Source organism: Cinclus cinclus, chromosome 16 (assembly GCF_963662255.1).
Source record: "Cinclus cinclus chromosome 16, bCinCin1.1, whole genome shotgun sequence".
Lineage (NCBI taxonomy): Eukaryota > Metazoa > Chordata > Aves > Passeriformes > Cinclidae > Cinclus > Cinclus cinclus.
Window position 1 is genome coordinate 6,989,060 of NC_085061.1, and position 17,143 is coordinate 7,006,202.

Here is a 17,143-nt window from a genome sequence, read left to right on the forward strand (position 1 = left end):
TTTTATAACTCTTGCGTAACACGTTTGTTCAATGGCTAAGGTATGTAAATTAATCCTATGTAAATACAAGCTGCGCTTTTAATTTTTCCACTGCAACATAATTCCTTTCTTAGTAGCCTTTGATCAAGGCAAAAGGATAAGCACCTTTTAAAAAGAACAGACAGCCAAATGAAAATGCATTCAAATATTTTATGTAAAAAAAGAAACATTTTATACAATTTAACACACAATCTTAGTAAGAACTAACAAGGTTAGTTCTTCCTGTACTTAAACAGGAGAGCCTACTCTTGTTTGTTCATCTTGCTCTTCAGAAAGCAGTCTTATTGTCTCCCTCAGCTTCTCTATTTCTTCTTCTTGCTGTCGCACCTTCTGTTGGAGGTTAGAAATAACCTGAAAATGAGAGCCAGTTTACTTCATTTATAGCTAAGCAAGGATAAAGCCTTACTGACCTACTCTAATTGTGTTTGCAGTCTACTACAGACAATGCAGCAGCACTCAGCTATTCTACATTCTTGATACTACAACTTAATCCACAAAGCAGTGGGGCATGGGAAGGAAAAATGATTAGAAGAATCTGCAGCTGTGCTGAAAAGCTTTGAAAGCTTTTCTGACCTATGAAAATACCTCTCAACTGTAGAGTCTTCAGAAAGTTGCCTAAAGTTAATGACCAGCAATCTCATTGCAAGGACACCAGAAATAATAGAGTGGCCTAAATACTGTAATCAGAAAAAGTCTTAAGAGGAACGTGTGATGAAGCTGAAAGCCAAACAAATGTAATGCAGGCAGGGAGACAAGAGGGCATTTTGTTTCTGTGTTCCTTTAGGCTGTAAGGGCTGGGGTTACTGGCACATCTTACCTGGTCTGTGGTATGGAAGAGTTCACTGTCCCGAAGCTGAGCCGCTGTTGGACGTTCTGCAGCTCTTGGACTGCTGAGGAGTTTCACATACTTGGCCTGAACAGGCCATTTCTTGGAGAAAGTGTGAGGAATTTGGCCAGTCCTTAAATGTGTAAGAACTTTTGTTCTTTCCATTTCTGTTCCAAATGGTTGGAAGAGTTCTAGCAGGATAACACCCAGGCTGTACATGTCTGACTGTTAATGGGGCGAAGAGAAAGTTCTGGGATAACTGCTGTTTTAACTTAGTGGGCTTCTTTTTCTCATCATTATATGAAGAAGTTTCACAATGAAGTTTCATGATGATATGAAGAGTATCATAACGCTACTAATAACACAAATTCAAATCTATATATGTTTCCAATGTATTAAAAAATAAGTTTTGCTTTAATAGCAAACAAGAAGGCAAAGTTGAAATCCACATTTTAACAAAAACACTAGGAGTGACAGTAGGAGGAATATTTGTCTTTACCAAATATGTAACTGCCTACTGAACCAATAGGCCTGATTTATTTCTACTATCTATCATGTTAATAGAGAAGAGAAGAAACAAAACAGTTCTTTACCTTGAAATCATAGTTAGATCCCTGCAATTGTTCTGGTGAGGCATAGAGGCAGGTCCCCACTCCTGAAGTATGTGTCAGTCCTTTGAAAGGCAATTGAGAATTAGCAAGTGTTGTTAACCCTTACAAGTAACATTTTAATGCTTTTAGTACCATAGAAACTTAAACACTGAAACCCATTACACTTTCTTCTCTTACCATTTTTCCGTTCTGTCTGAAGCTGGTCTGCATCATCCCAAAGAAGGTCTCTGCAGGCTAATCCAAAGTCACCTATTTTTACCTGATGATCTGACCCATGTAGAAAGATATTTCTAGGCTGAAAATGAGAATACAATTTTAAAATATGTCTATATAAAGAAGGCCTTTCAGATGTTTTGAAGTCTATAAAATCCAGTGTTTCACAGGTATGATTATTTAACATTTTTTAGTAGTGGGAGTGAAAAAAGTCATTGCTGATACCAAAGTATGTGTTAGCAAAACGATTTGGACTAAAAGATCACATACCTAAAAGAAGGATCTAAAAAAAAAGATAGAAAAGCAAAACAGAAAAACCCCAATATTTGGTGAAAAGATGAAGTACTTTTGTATTTCTCCAACAAAGTGGGAAATTTGCAGAACAGTAAACAGGAACAGGCAAGAGTGGACAGTAGAGTTGGCCAACTGATGCAGCAGGAAGGATAACTAAATATCATTGGGCTAGACATAATACCAACCAAAATACACTTTTCTGTATGATAAGCAGCTTCAATATGCTACTTGGTTCTGGGAAGCTGCTATGAAGAAAAAAAAAAAAAACAACAAATTATGACAGATTTGAGAGCTCTGACTCAGAAAACTGAAACAGTTTTTATCCCTAGACTTTGGTTTTAGGATTACTAAGAGGGAGAAATGCAAGCATTATGTATCTAGAAAAATCCCCCAACTTGCTCAGCTGGCACAAAGGAAATAGTTGGTCTTTTATTAGTGAATAAAGGAGATCTGAATAGTTTAACAAGAAATGGGCAATCTCCATTCTTTGCCTTTATTCAATGCAGATCAAACTAAAAGGTGCAGCACTGTGGAACAAGTTGCTAGGCTTCTCATATTCACTGAAGTAAAAACATATCCAGGACACCCACACACTGGGCTTCTGTTCTCAGAAATTCACATGCTGAAAGACTTTCTTAGAATATTATCCCAGAAATTACAGTCTCTGCTAGGTATCAGCAAAATCACCATTAGAAGAATATATGGTGAAAGCCATGAGAACTGGCTCAAAACCAGGTTTGCAGTAACTCTGTGGAATTCTGGAATTCTTTATATAACTACCAGAATTTGGACAATAAGGCCATGATGATGCTAAATGGGAAGGCAAACTGAAAAACTGTTCACCCTGAAACGGTTGACAGAAAAATTAAAATTAATCCAAAGTGAAGACTGTGAGATTTCAAGTAGTTCCAAGCTTCCACATGTGAAGTTTTAATAATCATGAGTTCTTCATATAGCTGCTGTATCAGATGCAGAAAACCTGAATAGGAAGCAAAGTAGGAAAACACACATTCACTTCCTTGCTATTCAGGTCTATCAGTAAGCAAACAACTAAAACATATTTTCAAAAGCTAACTGTATGCAGTTAGCAAAGTGAAGTGTAGTCAAAGGACTTTGCTTATTTTTGTAATTACCTAAAATAATAATTTTTTAGGTAATTAAGTTCCTACCCTGGTAAAGGAAAGACTGAGACAAAAGAAAACCAATTTGACCATGGCTGTTTCCTGACTGAAAAATGGTTTCAAAGGAGAAAACACCTCCAGAGCTTAAAATCCACTTGTAAGTCGGTGTAACTGAATACTATGCTGATAGAAAGAAAGTATGGCACTGCTATAGAGGAGATTATGAGTTTTTCATATGTAACAACTCACAGCTATTCATATAGAAATTCTTAAGAGTCCAGGTCATCTCTAATGCAACTGTGAAGTTGCTTTCATTCTCTCATAATGTAAATTGTCTTTGTTTTCTTCAACCTCAAGTAATAATTTGATGAACTTACTTTAATGTCTCGATGCATCACTCCCATGCTGTGGATATAGCAAACGCCTTCTACTACCTCCTGGAAAATCTTCATTGTCCAGCGAACATCCACGAGATGGTATGGACCTTAAAACAATTTCAATTATTTCAGCTAGTTTTACTGAGCTATGTAAGATTATGGTGGTATGTCTTGTTGAATTCTGTTTATTTATGCTGTGGAACAAATTTTTAACAGAATGAGCATATTTTAACTATGGATTTTGCCATGCTTCTCTCAAGATACTATTTCTGAATCAGCAAAAAGTCACTAACATCAAAATTCCAAAAAGGAACGTTCAGGGAACATGAACATATGTCCTTCTGAAAAGATTCTTCCAAACCCCATCAGATAGTTATTTTGATTATGAATTTAACAAACTCTTTCATTTAAGTCCTGACCTAGCACGAAAAATACATTTCCAGATAAAATCATACTAATTTATGTAGTGACATGCTGTCTGTATTGCTTTGCACTCTTCTTGTTTTGTTCCTAATCCTTCTGCTGCTCTGCTACCCTCTGAAGTTCCTCACTCTCCTCTGGCTGTAGCTGTCCTAAATAAACTTAGCACCTCTTTGTTTTTGACCATTTTTTACATTACTATTTGATTAAACTACATAGTCTCCCTGCTCTAATGACCCATATTTAATGTGGCTTTTTGAACACTCATCATTTACTCACATTTGGATTTCTATTTCTTCATGTCTAATCTATAACAACATTCACCTTTTCCATAAAAATGTGTGAAACCAGCATTTAGCAAGCTCAAATGCCATTGTAATTCTGTCATTTCCTCACCAGGAACATCATCTTTTAGCTCATGAAAGCTAAAAGATTATGACTACAGAAGAGATTAGTGGAAGTCAGCTGACAGTTTGCTGGTAAACCTGTCTCTGTGAATGAAGAGAACAGGTTTACCTTAACAGTGATTAAAACCAAGATAAAACATTAATCACACATTTTATTTTACAACCTGATGTGCATATGCTGTTTTTATACAACCACCCCAGAGAATGGAACGTGTCTCTACTGCTTTAAGAGCATTGGATTTGTTCTTCTAAATGTCAGCAGTTACTGATGACTGCTTGGTAGGAGGGCATGAGAACCCCCTGATCACTCAGAAAAAGTCAATGTTACATTCTTTAATCTATTACAAATTAACCCGTCTGGATCAAATTATACACTTGTATTTTCTGCAGCAGATAAATTAGTCTTTAACCAGCTTTCTGAGAAGGAGCAGATTCTGTCAATAAAAAACTCTGTTCCAAGTAAGGAGTATTGCCCAGACACTGATCTCCCCTGGTAACAACTATGCCTCAGGTATTCAGTCATTCTTTTTTGAAGAGCCTTCTAAAACTCAGGGATTTCAATTCTTTTACCAGCATCTGTCATACAAAAATTCAATACAAGCTGCTATTTGATGAAGTTAATAAAGATTTTAATGAAGATCTGTATAAGCTGCTGAAGTAAAACAAAATTAGATAACTGCACTTCAAATTATATATTAAAAAAAATTGCTTGAATAAGACAGTGATAAATCTTACTAGAAGTGTCCTCTGATCTCTTGTTGCATCTTCTGTTACGGTCAGCAATCCAATCCCACAAGGATGTTTCACACAACTGCATTTGTATATGAAGCATCAAATGATACTCCACCTAACAGAAAAATAATGGTCCATAATTTTGCCATTGTAACATGAAAACAGTATTTCCTTAGTTATTTTCTTTAAAGCAAATAAACCCAAAATTTATTGAACAAAAAATCCCTCCAAAAACAGGTACCAAAAGGACATCAAGTATAGTATTAGTAATCTACAGCACTCAAAAAGCAGATGCAACAATGCAATCTAATTTTGGAGAGTCTTTTGCTTGTTTCTCAAATTTTAACAATTGTTATATGATAAATGCTAACAAAACTGCCAAATGAGTCTTTAATATTCAAATTAGAGTTTGAAACCTTCTAGAAATACTGAACAGAGGTTTATTCCATCTTAATCAATATAAAATAGCAGAAAAAAAAATCAACTTCTTGATATGGAATTTTATGCAATCACAGAATTGTTTATGTTGGAAAAGACCTTTGAGTCCAACTGTTTGATTTATAACAATATAACCCATGTTACATATGAATATGTATCTCAGTTTCTGGTAATGGACCAGTTCATCTGATAACCTGGACAACTCAGACCTTTAAAACTGGCTTTTTTGCAAGAGGGAACTCCAAGTGATAGCAAAAGCTTGAAGCATTCCAGAGCTGGCTGTGTTATACAAAACATATCAGTGGTATTGTATAAGTGACAACAACATGTTAGAAGCACAAGTGATTCCCTGCCTGAATCTGCTTTTATCTCTTTCCCATGTACTCCTACACTGCATGGGCACCAAATGACATACCAAGATACTTTCATCATTAACAGCTGCTTTAGCTTTCATTAATGAAGCTAAAGATTTTCAGTTTTGATGGGGCTGTTTAATGCAGCAGTAGCATTTTTTTATTCATGCAGGTACTTTGAAAGGACTCAAAATGCCTAACACATGGAAAGTTCCTCATAGATGCTGAGCTTCGCCAGCTCCTCTGATCAGCTTCCTCATAATGATGTTACCCACTTAAGTAAAAATTGTCTGAACTTTTTTGGCTCTACTTGCAATCATTCCATTCTTTTAAATTTATTGTTATAAATAATTCATTTTCACTGTCTACTGAACTACTTTAAAAACATCACAAAATTAGACAGCAGATAAGGATACTTAAAGAGAACTGTATTTACCTCAAACTCTCCACAGAGTGCTACCTCATTTTTGGAGCATCCTTCAGAGCAGGACTTGCTTTCAGAGCCGGACTCGCTTTCAGTCCTAGCATCTTGATCCAGACTGGAATGAAGTCCCTGGGTTGAATGATTGTCCACACCAGTTGATAAACTGTTAACATTATTTACAAAGCCTTCTTGTAGTTCTGTGGATAATTCACATTTATCTGGTTTCACAGACTCTTTGCTATTGCTGTTTGTAAAGTCATTCCTTACATCCATATTCTGCACTGATTCTCTACGCACATTTTTAAGACTGGTACTGTCACAGGACTTCTCTTCTTGTGAGGTAAGGTCAGCAAAGATAATTGAACTACCACTTCCCACACTCTGGATGTGACAGTGATCACTGAAAATAACAAAGGGAGAGAAATCCAAATAAGTATGCAGTTTTATACCATCTATTTGTGATGCACCATACTGATTTTTTTCTCCCCAGCTGCAAACAGCACTCCCAAGAGAGTTCAGCTGCTTCCCCACATAAAACTCCAGGATTACATAACTGTCAGTGCAGGCTCCAGTTGATTTAATACTTTCTACCAGCAGGGATTTTGGACAGCTGTCCCAAACAGCAATGTCTCAGATACACAGCTGAAGGTAAAGTTGAGATTAGTAATACTTACTTGCTACTTTCTTGCTCCAAAAATAATGGCTGCAACTCCATTATTGTTTTACCTGTTGGATGCAAAGACAAATATGGTATTTCGTAAAACAAATAATGTATCCGTGTATTTATTAAAAAATACTATTTAAGCTAGAGCACCTCACTGAATTTAACTTTGTTACCTGTGAATAGCTCTAGATCACCTCTGTTTCTGCTGCTGCAAATGGGACTTATTAAGTCTACTAAGAAGCTACCCTAATATGCATTTCATTTCTCTTTGAATGAAAAAAATGTATATAACATATATAATTGTACAAAGACACTAGAAGGGTTGTACTGGGCTTTCTTAGATATTTACTTAGACTTCATCTAAGAAATCAGCCTGTTCAAATCAAGGGTTTACAATGCATAGAATGACACACAGTTAAAGAAGCAGCTCCACAAGGCACCACCCCCTTCACATCACACTGTTTTGAAGACACTCGATATCTTGGAAATAATTGTTATTAAAATTGCATTTTTACATGAAAAAGCTGTTTTAGAACACACAAGCAAATTTAAAACATCAACCTTGTAAGACAAGAGAAACCATTAAGTGTCACAGAAGCTATCTATAGATTTCATTATGCACTTCCATTACCACCATTAAATACTTTGAAGGACCCCCAGCATTAAACAACTGCTTCCCTCGAGATTCTCTGGATCACTGGTTAAAAAGTTTTGCCTGTTTTACACTACTGTCAACTTCCTATGCATTTATGTATTTTCTTTTGTGCTTATGGCTAGCTGGGCATCAAGTCAGTGACTTGGAAAGCAATAAAGTTATACAGAGCATAACCAAACCTCCCACTAAGAGAGGATCAAAAGATTTAATTGCTAAAGGCATTTCAGGAAAGGACTAGAAAGGGACCAATAGATAGGGTTACAAAGGGACTAAAGGACAGAGTGTGCCAAGAGATAAGAACAAAGAACCTGAAGAGAAAAACCAAGAAAAAGGTGTAAAATGAACACAAAAGTAGATAAATTCCCAACATTACAGACAGTAGCTGATACACAAAAAAACCCAATTGCTCTGTCAGTGCAGGACTCTGAAACACAATTAATCCAATTTTAGTAGTCTAACTTGGAAAGCAAAATAAAGAGGTTTGGGGGGGGGAAACAAGGATTATCACTAAATGTATTTCCAGGTTCTTTCAGTTTTTCTTAGATCTTTCCCAGATCCCAAGAGAAGCATACTAGGATGCTTATTCTAGTGTTGCTACATCTCTGAGACTCAGAGATAAACATACAAACATGGTTGCAGATTTGTGGGGTTTTTGTCCTATTTATCACCTTCCCCCAGTATCAGAGGCAGCTCATTCCTCAGCATTCATCCTTCTCCTCATCAACTCACTACATCTTGCATTAAAAAGGTTTTCACTGTATTTCACCGACCTTCACACAACTTTAAAACCCTCCTTATGTCTTACCACAAGTAAAGCTAATATTTCCACAGTTCCAAATTAATGACTAAGTAAGAGATATAAATTATTTGGTAAGGAGGGATTGAGTGCACAGAACGACTTGGTGATCACCTGTAATTTCCCTTTCTTTTAGTTCTTTTAAGGAGAGAAAAAAAAATAGGCATTTTGTCAGAGAAGTAATATTCTCTTGAAAATAACAGTTCAGTAAGATGCAAGCAAGAATTATGAACTGTACTTTCCTTTTGGATGTACTGTTTGAACTTGTTCCATCCAAGCAGTGTGATAGCCTACAATACTGGGATGCTGCAGACCTGCCAGCACTTTGACTTCTCGGAGCACCTAAAAAGACCAAAAAACCCACAGTGTAATACTCCTTTATTCTGAGTGCTTATTAAACATGAAAGGTAACAAAAAGTAAGTTTCTTTGAGAGAAAGAACAGATGAAATTTTTAGAGTAACAGAAAAAACATTGAAAGCTTTAAAACAAATTGATTTTCATGACTACAGAGATGATCAAATTCAAGTAATTGATATGGTTCTTTTAATGGACTTCAATGTGTCTCATTTACTTTTTTCTGCTATGTATTGGTAGGCTCGAACCTTTGGAAATTCAGAATGCATAAAAATTATATTAGCTACATTAATAAATTAGAACAGAATAAGCTGCAGAGGAGTTAAAACAGGGACAAAACACAGGAAAGAATACCTTCATGCAATCTCTTCTTGTAGCCTTCTTAATTTTAATTTTTTTAATGGCATAGAACTGACCATCTAACTTGTTTCTGACCTGAAAACAATTGCAATAAAAGATAATTAGATGTTAATAAACTTGGATTAATTAAATCCTTTCAAACACACTATTTTCTAAAATTTTATTTCTACACCCCATTTCTATGGATTGTCACCTGTATCAGGGAACAAAACTACGATCAGGCCCCTGCTGTCATACAGGGATACTGAGAGGTCCTGGTAACTGCTTAAAAAAATCAATAGATATGTGAGACCACACTTGCCATTTCCACATGGAACCTTGGTCTGGCCATACACTACAAGTACTTAACACAATTCAACATTGGCTTGGACAGCTGATATTCATACTGACACTCATTTTTTTAAAAGCAGCCACAGCTAAAGCATTGGGACGTGCAGACCAATCGGTTTGATGCTGTTTAGAGTCAATATATCATAATACTTCACATGTCCAGTAAGGAGTTTTCATTCACTTTAAAAGAGTTAAAATATGCAAAGTAAAACATCTGATATATCCTGCTTCTGACAAACAAAACTAATTACAACTGAGCAGCTTTTGAAACGAAACACCAACTATCTTCTAAGGTACAGATTTGCACCTCTTCTATTCAAAAAACATTTGGCAGGACAGCTAAAACAGTAACTCCAAATTCCAACGAAAAGCTAGATATAAACAGAGTAGTTTTATATGGGAGGTAGAGAATACCTTGTATACTTTGCCATATCCTCCTCTTCCTAGCCTTGCAATCTCTTCAAATTCATTCAAGTATCGTGAAGTCTGTGCTTCAAAGAGAACTTCTTTTTCCCTAATCAAGAAAAGTTAGGCTGCATTGAATTAAATTACAACTTACAATTCAGATACAGCTGTACAAATTCTAAAAATATTATTCATGTTACGAAAAGAAGAAAGTACTTTGATATTACCATACTGTACCAGCCTGAGTTTCAGTGAATACTGAAAACCAGCAGACTGCAAGATCATGAATATGTGCTACAAACCACACTGTGTTTTAACAGGGGTGTTCAGATTATTTATTTTACATTGATGCCTGATAAATCTTGTTTTCTTGAACAGTGGCACTGACTGTGAGAGTTGTATTGAAGAACAAATTATCACATAATTTTGAGAATTTGGATCCTTTATTTTTTTCCTTTGTTTCAGAGCCAAAATATGAAATGCAATATTAATTAAATTTAGAGTGGAACTGAACTTTAGGGAGGAGTTAATTTAGTATTACCACATTCTTTGAATACATACCCAATTGCAAGAGACTCTCCGTTATCAAGTTCCTATGAAAGAACAAAATCCAACATAAAAACATGCCATATAAAAAGAATAACCTGTCTGCTGTGCCACTGGCACAGACAGCTTCATCAAAACAGAAAGTGCAACTTCCTTCTTGGAAGAACATGAAATTACTGACAGCCATTCACATGCTGCAGAGAGCTTCACCAAATCAAAGTATTATTATCCCACTGGTAATCTGTTAACAGCTCTCTGCTGGAGAGATTACTGCCCTTTTACAGTTCTTCTGGCATACAGGATAAAATGAGGGCTCTAAAAAGTGCTTAAAACAAAACTAACTAACTTAGTTCAAGCAGTGAGATAAGCAAACAGGTCTGATTCAGCCTGAAGTAGAAGTACACAAACTGTTCCCTCCACTAACATAAATGAGTGTTAGCATAACCAAGAGTTTAAAGTTGAAAATGGATGTCTGTCAAAAAAAGCTGTAGCAATACTTGCAACACCTTGCCTTTGTTTATAAACATGTTAACTTGTTTTAATATTACTATTTAATAAAGTACAAAATATTGATGGCTTCAAAAACTGAATTGCAACTATAGAACCAGAGCATGCCATCCCAAACAGCTAAGGAGCTTTTTTGTATAATTATTAAAAATACCCAATCCAATATTAAAAGAACCCCTAAACAAAAGCTCCTTACTGCAGAGATTGCCAAAGACATGTAACAAAGCTTACCCCGTTAAGTATTTGTTGATTTGCTGCTTTCATCAGTTCAGTAATGGCTCTGTTGTGCTGCAGTCTTAAAGTACTAAATTCATCACAAAAGATAAAAGGGGAGAGTAACCCTGTTCTTGTGAAAGTCTGACGAAGAACTGCACAAAGGAACAGAGAAAGGTCAGAAAAGCATTAAATAAAGCCAGCCAATAAGAACACATAATTTTTTTAAAACAAGAAATCTTATTTGAAAGATGTCTGAAAAACTGAACAATCCATCCTACTCTAATTCTGTTCCCATCTGTACTCTTAGCAATTAAAACTAATTCAGTCCAAACTAGAGCTGCTCTATGGGAATCCCTTGACATAATCCAACTATTTGCCATGCCTTCCAGGGTCACAGCTGCACGTCCTCTTCTTCCCCACCTCAGCAAATGGGTTGTACAAACATTTACCCATTCACTTACATTTTACTTTTGGACTAATTTTGTTCACTGAAGAGAAAAATTCAAAGCAGGTTCACATCTATGAGGATGCATTTCTAATCAAAAGCGGTAATGCCAAGATTTTCTAATTCCTATCCAAACCCACACACTTGTGCATATACTCATAACAGAGAATGAAGTTGCTCCCTTCCATCATCTAATCTTTCTCATATGGAGTAAAACAACTGTGGCAAACAAAACCTCATAAATGCTGAAGATGGGTGCAACTGCGATGCTATAAATGGCATAAATTTTAACTATGAAAAGCACCTTAGATTTTATTGTCTACAGTCATGTAAAGTAAGGACAAAACCCTTGCATATGCTTTCTTAAATGTGCTAAGTATACACCTAAATGAACAAAATACCCATGGTAAGCCATAGAGCAAGAAGATATTTTAAAAGTAACACTTCACACTTAAAAAGTGTGAATTCCCTGAATGATATCAAGACACTTCATGGCAAAATAAAGAACATGTAAAGATATTTACTCAGATTGTCACGGACTATAATTTTGAAATATTACGTGAAGATGCTACTGCAATTATTTCTTGATAAGTATTTTATTAAATTCTTCTTTTACCACCATTTTTAGATCACATTTAACAGTAATATAATTTACCCTGCTACCCTTCTCATGATGCAACTCACACGATCTAGCTGGAACAGAACTGTCTGATCCTCACATCTACAGCAATATTCTCTTACTGTTTTCAAAAATAAGACAAGTTGTCATTGCCAATTTAGTTGATACAAGGTATTCATTCTCTTCACAGAATCATTCTTATCCCAGCGGAATGAAACCTACAGCTCTGTATTGATATTGCAATGTAACTCTGCACAGAAGGGTCTGGTACATAATGCAGTAAGGCTGCTTGAGAGACAGGAATGAACTCTTCTTACTAACTTCGGAACAAACCCCTGGAGTGAACGGGGTTGTGCGTGTACATGTGGCAGAGATGCTCCAGCAGTGACACAAGCAGCAGCTGGTTCTGGATTGTCGAAGTGAACTTCACAAATTTTTGAGACCTGTTTGCAACTCGCAGCTCCGCCGGCACATCTGAGTCTGAAAGAGAACAGTCAGACGAATAAACTTAGGTCACAGTACACACCTATTTACCTAAACATCAAAACAATGTACAGCCACAGAGCTTCAACACAACGCCGGCCCACAGAGGCAGCACCGGGGCTTCCCCTGAGCAAGCATCTTAAGAGGCGAATTAGGAACCTAATTAACTTTTTTAAGTACACACGGAAAGCAGCTAGCCGGGCATGCCGAGGTGCCCCGTGCCAGAGGCAGGGGGAGCTCGCACGGCGGCCCCAGGGCAGGGCGCTGCTGAGGGCCTGCCCGCTCTTGCATCACCCCCACGGCCGCCGCTGCCTCAGAGCGCTGGGGAAGGACGGGAAGAGGAAGGCGACGGTTCTACCCTCCTTCCCTCCCTGCCAGTCCGGAGAAAGGGGCGATTTATCCGCTCGCCCACAGAGCTGCCCCCGGCCCCGCTTACCGTCAAAGCGCGGTTCCGGGCTCTCCTCAGGGAACTCGATGGCGGGCACCGGCGCCCGCCGGGCCGCAGCCCTCCCGCCCCTCATCTGCCGGGCGGCCGGGCGCCCTCCGCCACGGCCGGCGGGGCTCGCCCGGCCCTCCGTGGGCGGCTCCGGGGGCCGGGCCAGCGTTTATGGCCGCTCTTTGAGCGCGGAGCGATAAAACATGAACCGGAGGGATAAACCCGAGAGAGGAACCTTCGGCCCGGGAGGCGGGGACGGGCGGGCGGGAGTTCGTACCGAAGGTCTGCGGCGGGGAGCGTGGCGTCCCCTCCCCTGCGCACGGGGACCGGCACCGCCCGCAGCCCGCGTGAGCCCCGCGCCCGGGCCGGGGGTCGCCGAGCCCCCTCTAGCGGCTCCCGGCCGCGGCACAGGGGCGGTGCCGGTCCCCGTGTGACCCGGAGGCGCTCGCTGCTCCCCCCGCCGCCGCCGCCGCCTCCTCTCCTCCCCCCGCCCGCCCGCCTGCCCGGCCGGCGCCGGGCCCCGGATGCAAGAGGCCGGCGGAGGGACGTCATTGTTCCCCGACGGACTGTAACAGTAGGCGGAGCGGGCCGGGCTGAGGCGGGGGCTGCGGCGAGGGGGACCCGGCAGCGCCGAGTCAAGCGGGGCCGAGCCAGGTAATGGGGCTGGGGGTGCAGCGCCGGGCCCGGCGGCGGCCCCGGTACAGCCCAGCGGCACCGCGTGCGCCTCCCGCCTGGAAATCAATGGGCCGGGGGGAGGGGCCGGCCCGGGAAAGGGAAGGGAAAGCGACCGGCGGGAGCAGCCGGCTCAGCCCAGCCCAGCCCACCGCGCCGGGGCGCGGGCCGGGCGCTCGGCCGCTGCCCTCCCGGCTGGCGGGCAGCCGGAGGGGGTGGGACCCCCGGGTGGGGCGGGGCGCCGTCCCCAGCACGCGGCGGAGGGACCCAGCCCCGCCACCGCCGCCACCCCCTGGGCCGGCGGGACCGGCCCCCTCCCGGCGCGGCGGTGCCTCCGCTCCCGCCCTCTCGGTTACGTGCCGGGGTCCCGCCGGCGCCCGCATCTCCTTCCTCCTACTTCTGCTGCTATCGGCGTGGGGGACTCGGCGTGGCTTCCCCGCGTCCCGGCGCAGGCGGGAGGGCGGCCGGGACGCCCCAGCCCCACGTCCCGGGGCGGGATCGGTGCCGTGCCCCGCCTGGCCCCGCGTTGTTCCCGCTCGGCGCGGCGGTGGCGGCTCCCGTGGCCCTTCCGCCCCGCGCCCGGAGGTCTCCGCGCTCGCCTCGCCGCCCTCCCCTCCCGCGTTGCCATGGGCACGGAGTCGCCGTTGGGCGCCGCCGCCGCGGTCCTGCCCCCGGGCCGGGATGGGACGCGGGCCCGGACAGGTCAGCACGGGGCCGGGCGGCGGAGGCGGCACGGCACGGGCGGGGAGCCGGGGGGCTGAGGGCCGGGCGGTGTGCGGGTTAGAGGAAGAAGGGCGAGGCAGGAGCTCCTTTAGGGCCGCTTCCCAGTACCCCTCGCCTGCATGTCGGGGTGGGTTTTGTTTTGTGTGTGTTTGGGCTCTTGCCGCGCTGAGCGCGGACATGTTTGCGTGCGGTGCCCGTCCCTGCCCCTGCCAGCGGCCTATTACTCCCGGTGTCAGAACGCTTTCGGGAAGCGGGCTCCTCAGAAAGGCAGAGCGAGGAAAAAACCGGGTCAGTGCTGCGGGCTTGGCGCTGGCGGTACCGGGGCGGGCGTTCGGTTGTGAGCGGGGTCGGGGACACGGGGCCGCCCGGAGCGAGGCGCTCGCGGCGCTGGGCTCGGTCCCGCCACGGCCAACGGCCCCGGGACGCGGAGCTCGGAGCTGCCCCGCGCCGAGCGCTCCCCGCCGCCTGCTCGCCAAGGGTAAACTCATTAATCGCTTTCTCCTCTGCTGCCTTTCATTTTGTAACGAAAAGTAAAACCAGCGCGGGGCGTGTGTTTGTGTTCCGCGCTGCCCCGGGTTGTTTTTGCTGCTGGCGGCGTGTGCGGTGCGGTCGGTGATGCAGCGAGGTGACTCTGCCTGGGCTGCTGCCGGAGTAGTTTCCTCCTGCTGCTTGTTTCTGACTCGGTGTTGCCGTGTGCCGCGCTTGTTTTTTTACACTCGCTGCTGGAAGTGTTTGGTTTGTATTGAGATGAAGGCTCATATTCCCTGGCTGAACGCGGTTCTGTGAACGCGATCCTGTATAGAACCCTCCTGAGCCGTGATTTATTGTACGCAAAGCGGAGGCCAAACATAAATATTTAGATCCGAGTATTAAACTGATGCGTGTTGTGATGAGACTGCGAAAAAAGAATCTAAGCAACGGTGATGTAACACTCCAAATGGGAGGAAAACAACTATTTGTTCTGTTTTTGCTTGTCAGTATCACACTGGGAGAAGTCTGTTATGAGAATAGCAGAGGGGAAAAGCACTCAGTACACATAGTAACGTGAGTTTATGTTCAGCAGTGGTATAGGAACAGAACCTGTATTTACAGTGAATAGTGAGAGCAAAAATACCTGTGTAATGTTTGTGCTACTTCACCGAAGAGATGTTACATCCAAATTAATTACATTGACAGATTTTGAAAAACTGGTGGATCTGAGTTATTCTTAACACCCGTTGATATTTACAGGTGTCTGGTGTTTGATATCTGGTAATCAGTTGTCAGAACTAAATTAGCAAACTAATTAGTGCTATTCAGTTGTCAAAAATAAATTTAAAAATATGTGAGGCTCCCCTCATTGGTTGGTATAAGGCCAAAGCTCTTTTTGTGATATTCTACTATTTGCTTTTTACTGCAGTATTGATTCTGGTTTTTGTCCTGTGCATAAGTTCCTAGTATATTGTTGAAACCCCTTCCCTTTCCATCAGGAAAAGGAGATGTCACTGATATCTGCAATTCGGAGTCTGGATCTTACCTATAAATCACCAAGAACTGTCATCCTAGTCTTTGAAATGGACAAGGATGTTCTCATTTTTCAGTAAAATGAGTGAATTTTTCATTTTTTTTCTGTAATCATCTCTAAAATGGAAAGTGTATACAGAGTAGATTTTAAATTGAAAATTTAGAGGGGGAAAAATGTAATTAAAGGTTCCACACATAATTTGTCTTTTGTGGGACTAGAAGTTTGGTGATTTACTGTGCTTTCTTTAATCTACCTGAAGTTTTATCATTAGCAATCAAGTTGTGCCATGAATCTGAAACTGCTTCATGCTTTGTTCTCTCAGTTATTTTAGTATTACAAAGCTGGTTATACTTTAAACCCTCAGTTAAGTTTTCCCTAAACTTAAAAAGCCCTACATTGTATAGTACCATAGTATGAAAAATTTACATCTAGGAGTTGATAAATGATCATGTAATTATTCAGCAGCTTACTGTGCACACAAAATTACACATATTTAAAGAGGTACCATCTTGAAACACAGTCAGCATTTTATAAAGGACTTCGGATCAGTTATTGCCTTTATTCTTGAGGGCCGAGGATTTGTTTTGCTTTCTTTTGCAGTCATCATTTTCTTTTTATAGTTTACATTCCTCTTTTGTTTTTCCCTGGCAAAACAACTTTATATAAGTAGAACTAAATAAGATGCTTTTTTAATTCAACTTCTTGGTTTATAAGTAAGCCTTGTAAATGATGGGTGCAAAATACCACAAGGAGTGCTGCCAAAATTGTATCCAAACAAATACTTCTTGGAAGGGCAGAAGAAATCCAGGTGGAAATAAATTTGCAAGTGTTTTCTTGCTCTTCTTTCCCAGGATTTCTCAGAGCTGTATCCCATGCTCTGTGTCATCAGGGGCGTGTGGTTCCCAGGAGCAGGAAAATGTTGGCCAGACAATTCCTCCTGGATCTCAACAGGCCAGCACTTGATTGTGCCACTGCTCAGCTTCTTTTTACAAAAAGATCTTGGTAACTATAGTGGTTTAAAATCCTGTGAAAGTGTAACAAATGCCACCAGTCCTTAGCTCAGCAGAAGTTAAAAACAATATTGACACAGTTTTGATGGAAAAAAATCTACTTTGTGCATTTAGTTGTGCATTGGGTGGATTTTTATTTTTTTTTTTGAGTTTTGAGGGTTT

The 17,143-nt window shown here is 41.5% G+C and overlaps 1 protein-coding gene across 1 annotated transcript; it reads right to left on the reverse strand.

Annotated features, from left to right (window-relative positions):
* Window positions 1–181: 181 nt before the first annotated feature.
* On the reverse strand, window positions 182–13,624 carry EIF2AK1 (eukaryotic translation initiation factor 2 alpha kinase 1). The gene is given in 16 exon segments (XM_062503399.1): window positions 182–390; window positions 857–1,090; window positions 1,459–1,538; window positions 1,639–1,771; window positions 3,482–3,588; window positions 5,044–5,155; window positions 6,268–6,655; window positions 6,930–6,984; window positions 8,613–8,712; window positions 9,080–9,160; window positions 9,830–9,929; window positions 10,382–10,413; window positions 11,105–11,241; window positions 12,475–12,633; window positions 13,073–13,159; window positions 13,162–13,624. Coding segments are annotated over 16 exon segments (2,391 nt in total). The 3' UTR covers window positions 182–267.
* Between the last annotated feature and the right edge of the window lie 3,519 nt (window positions 13,625–17,143).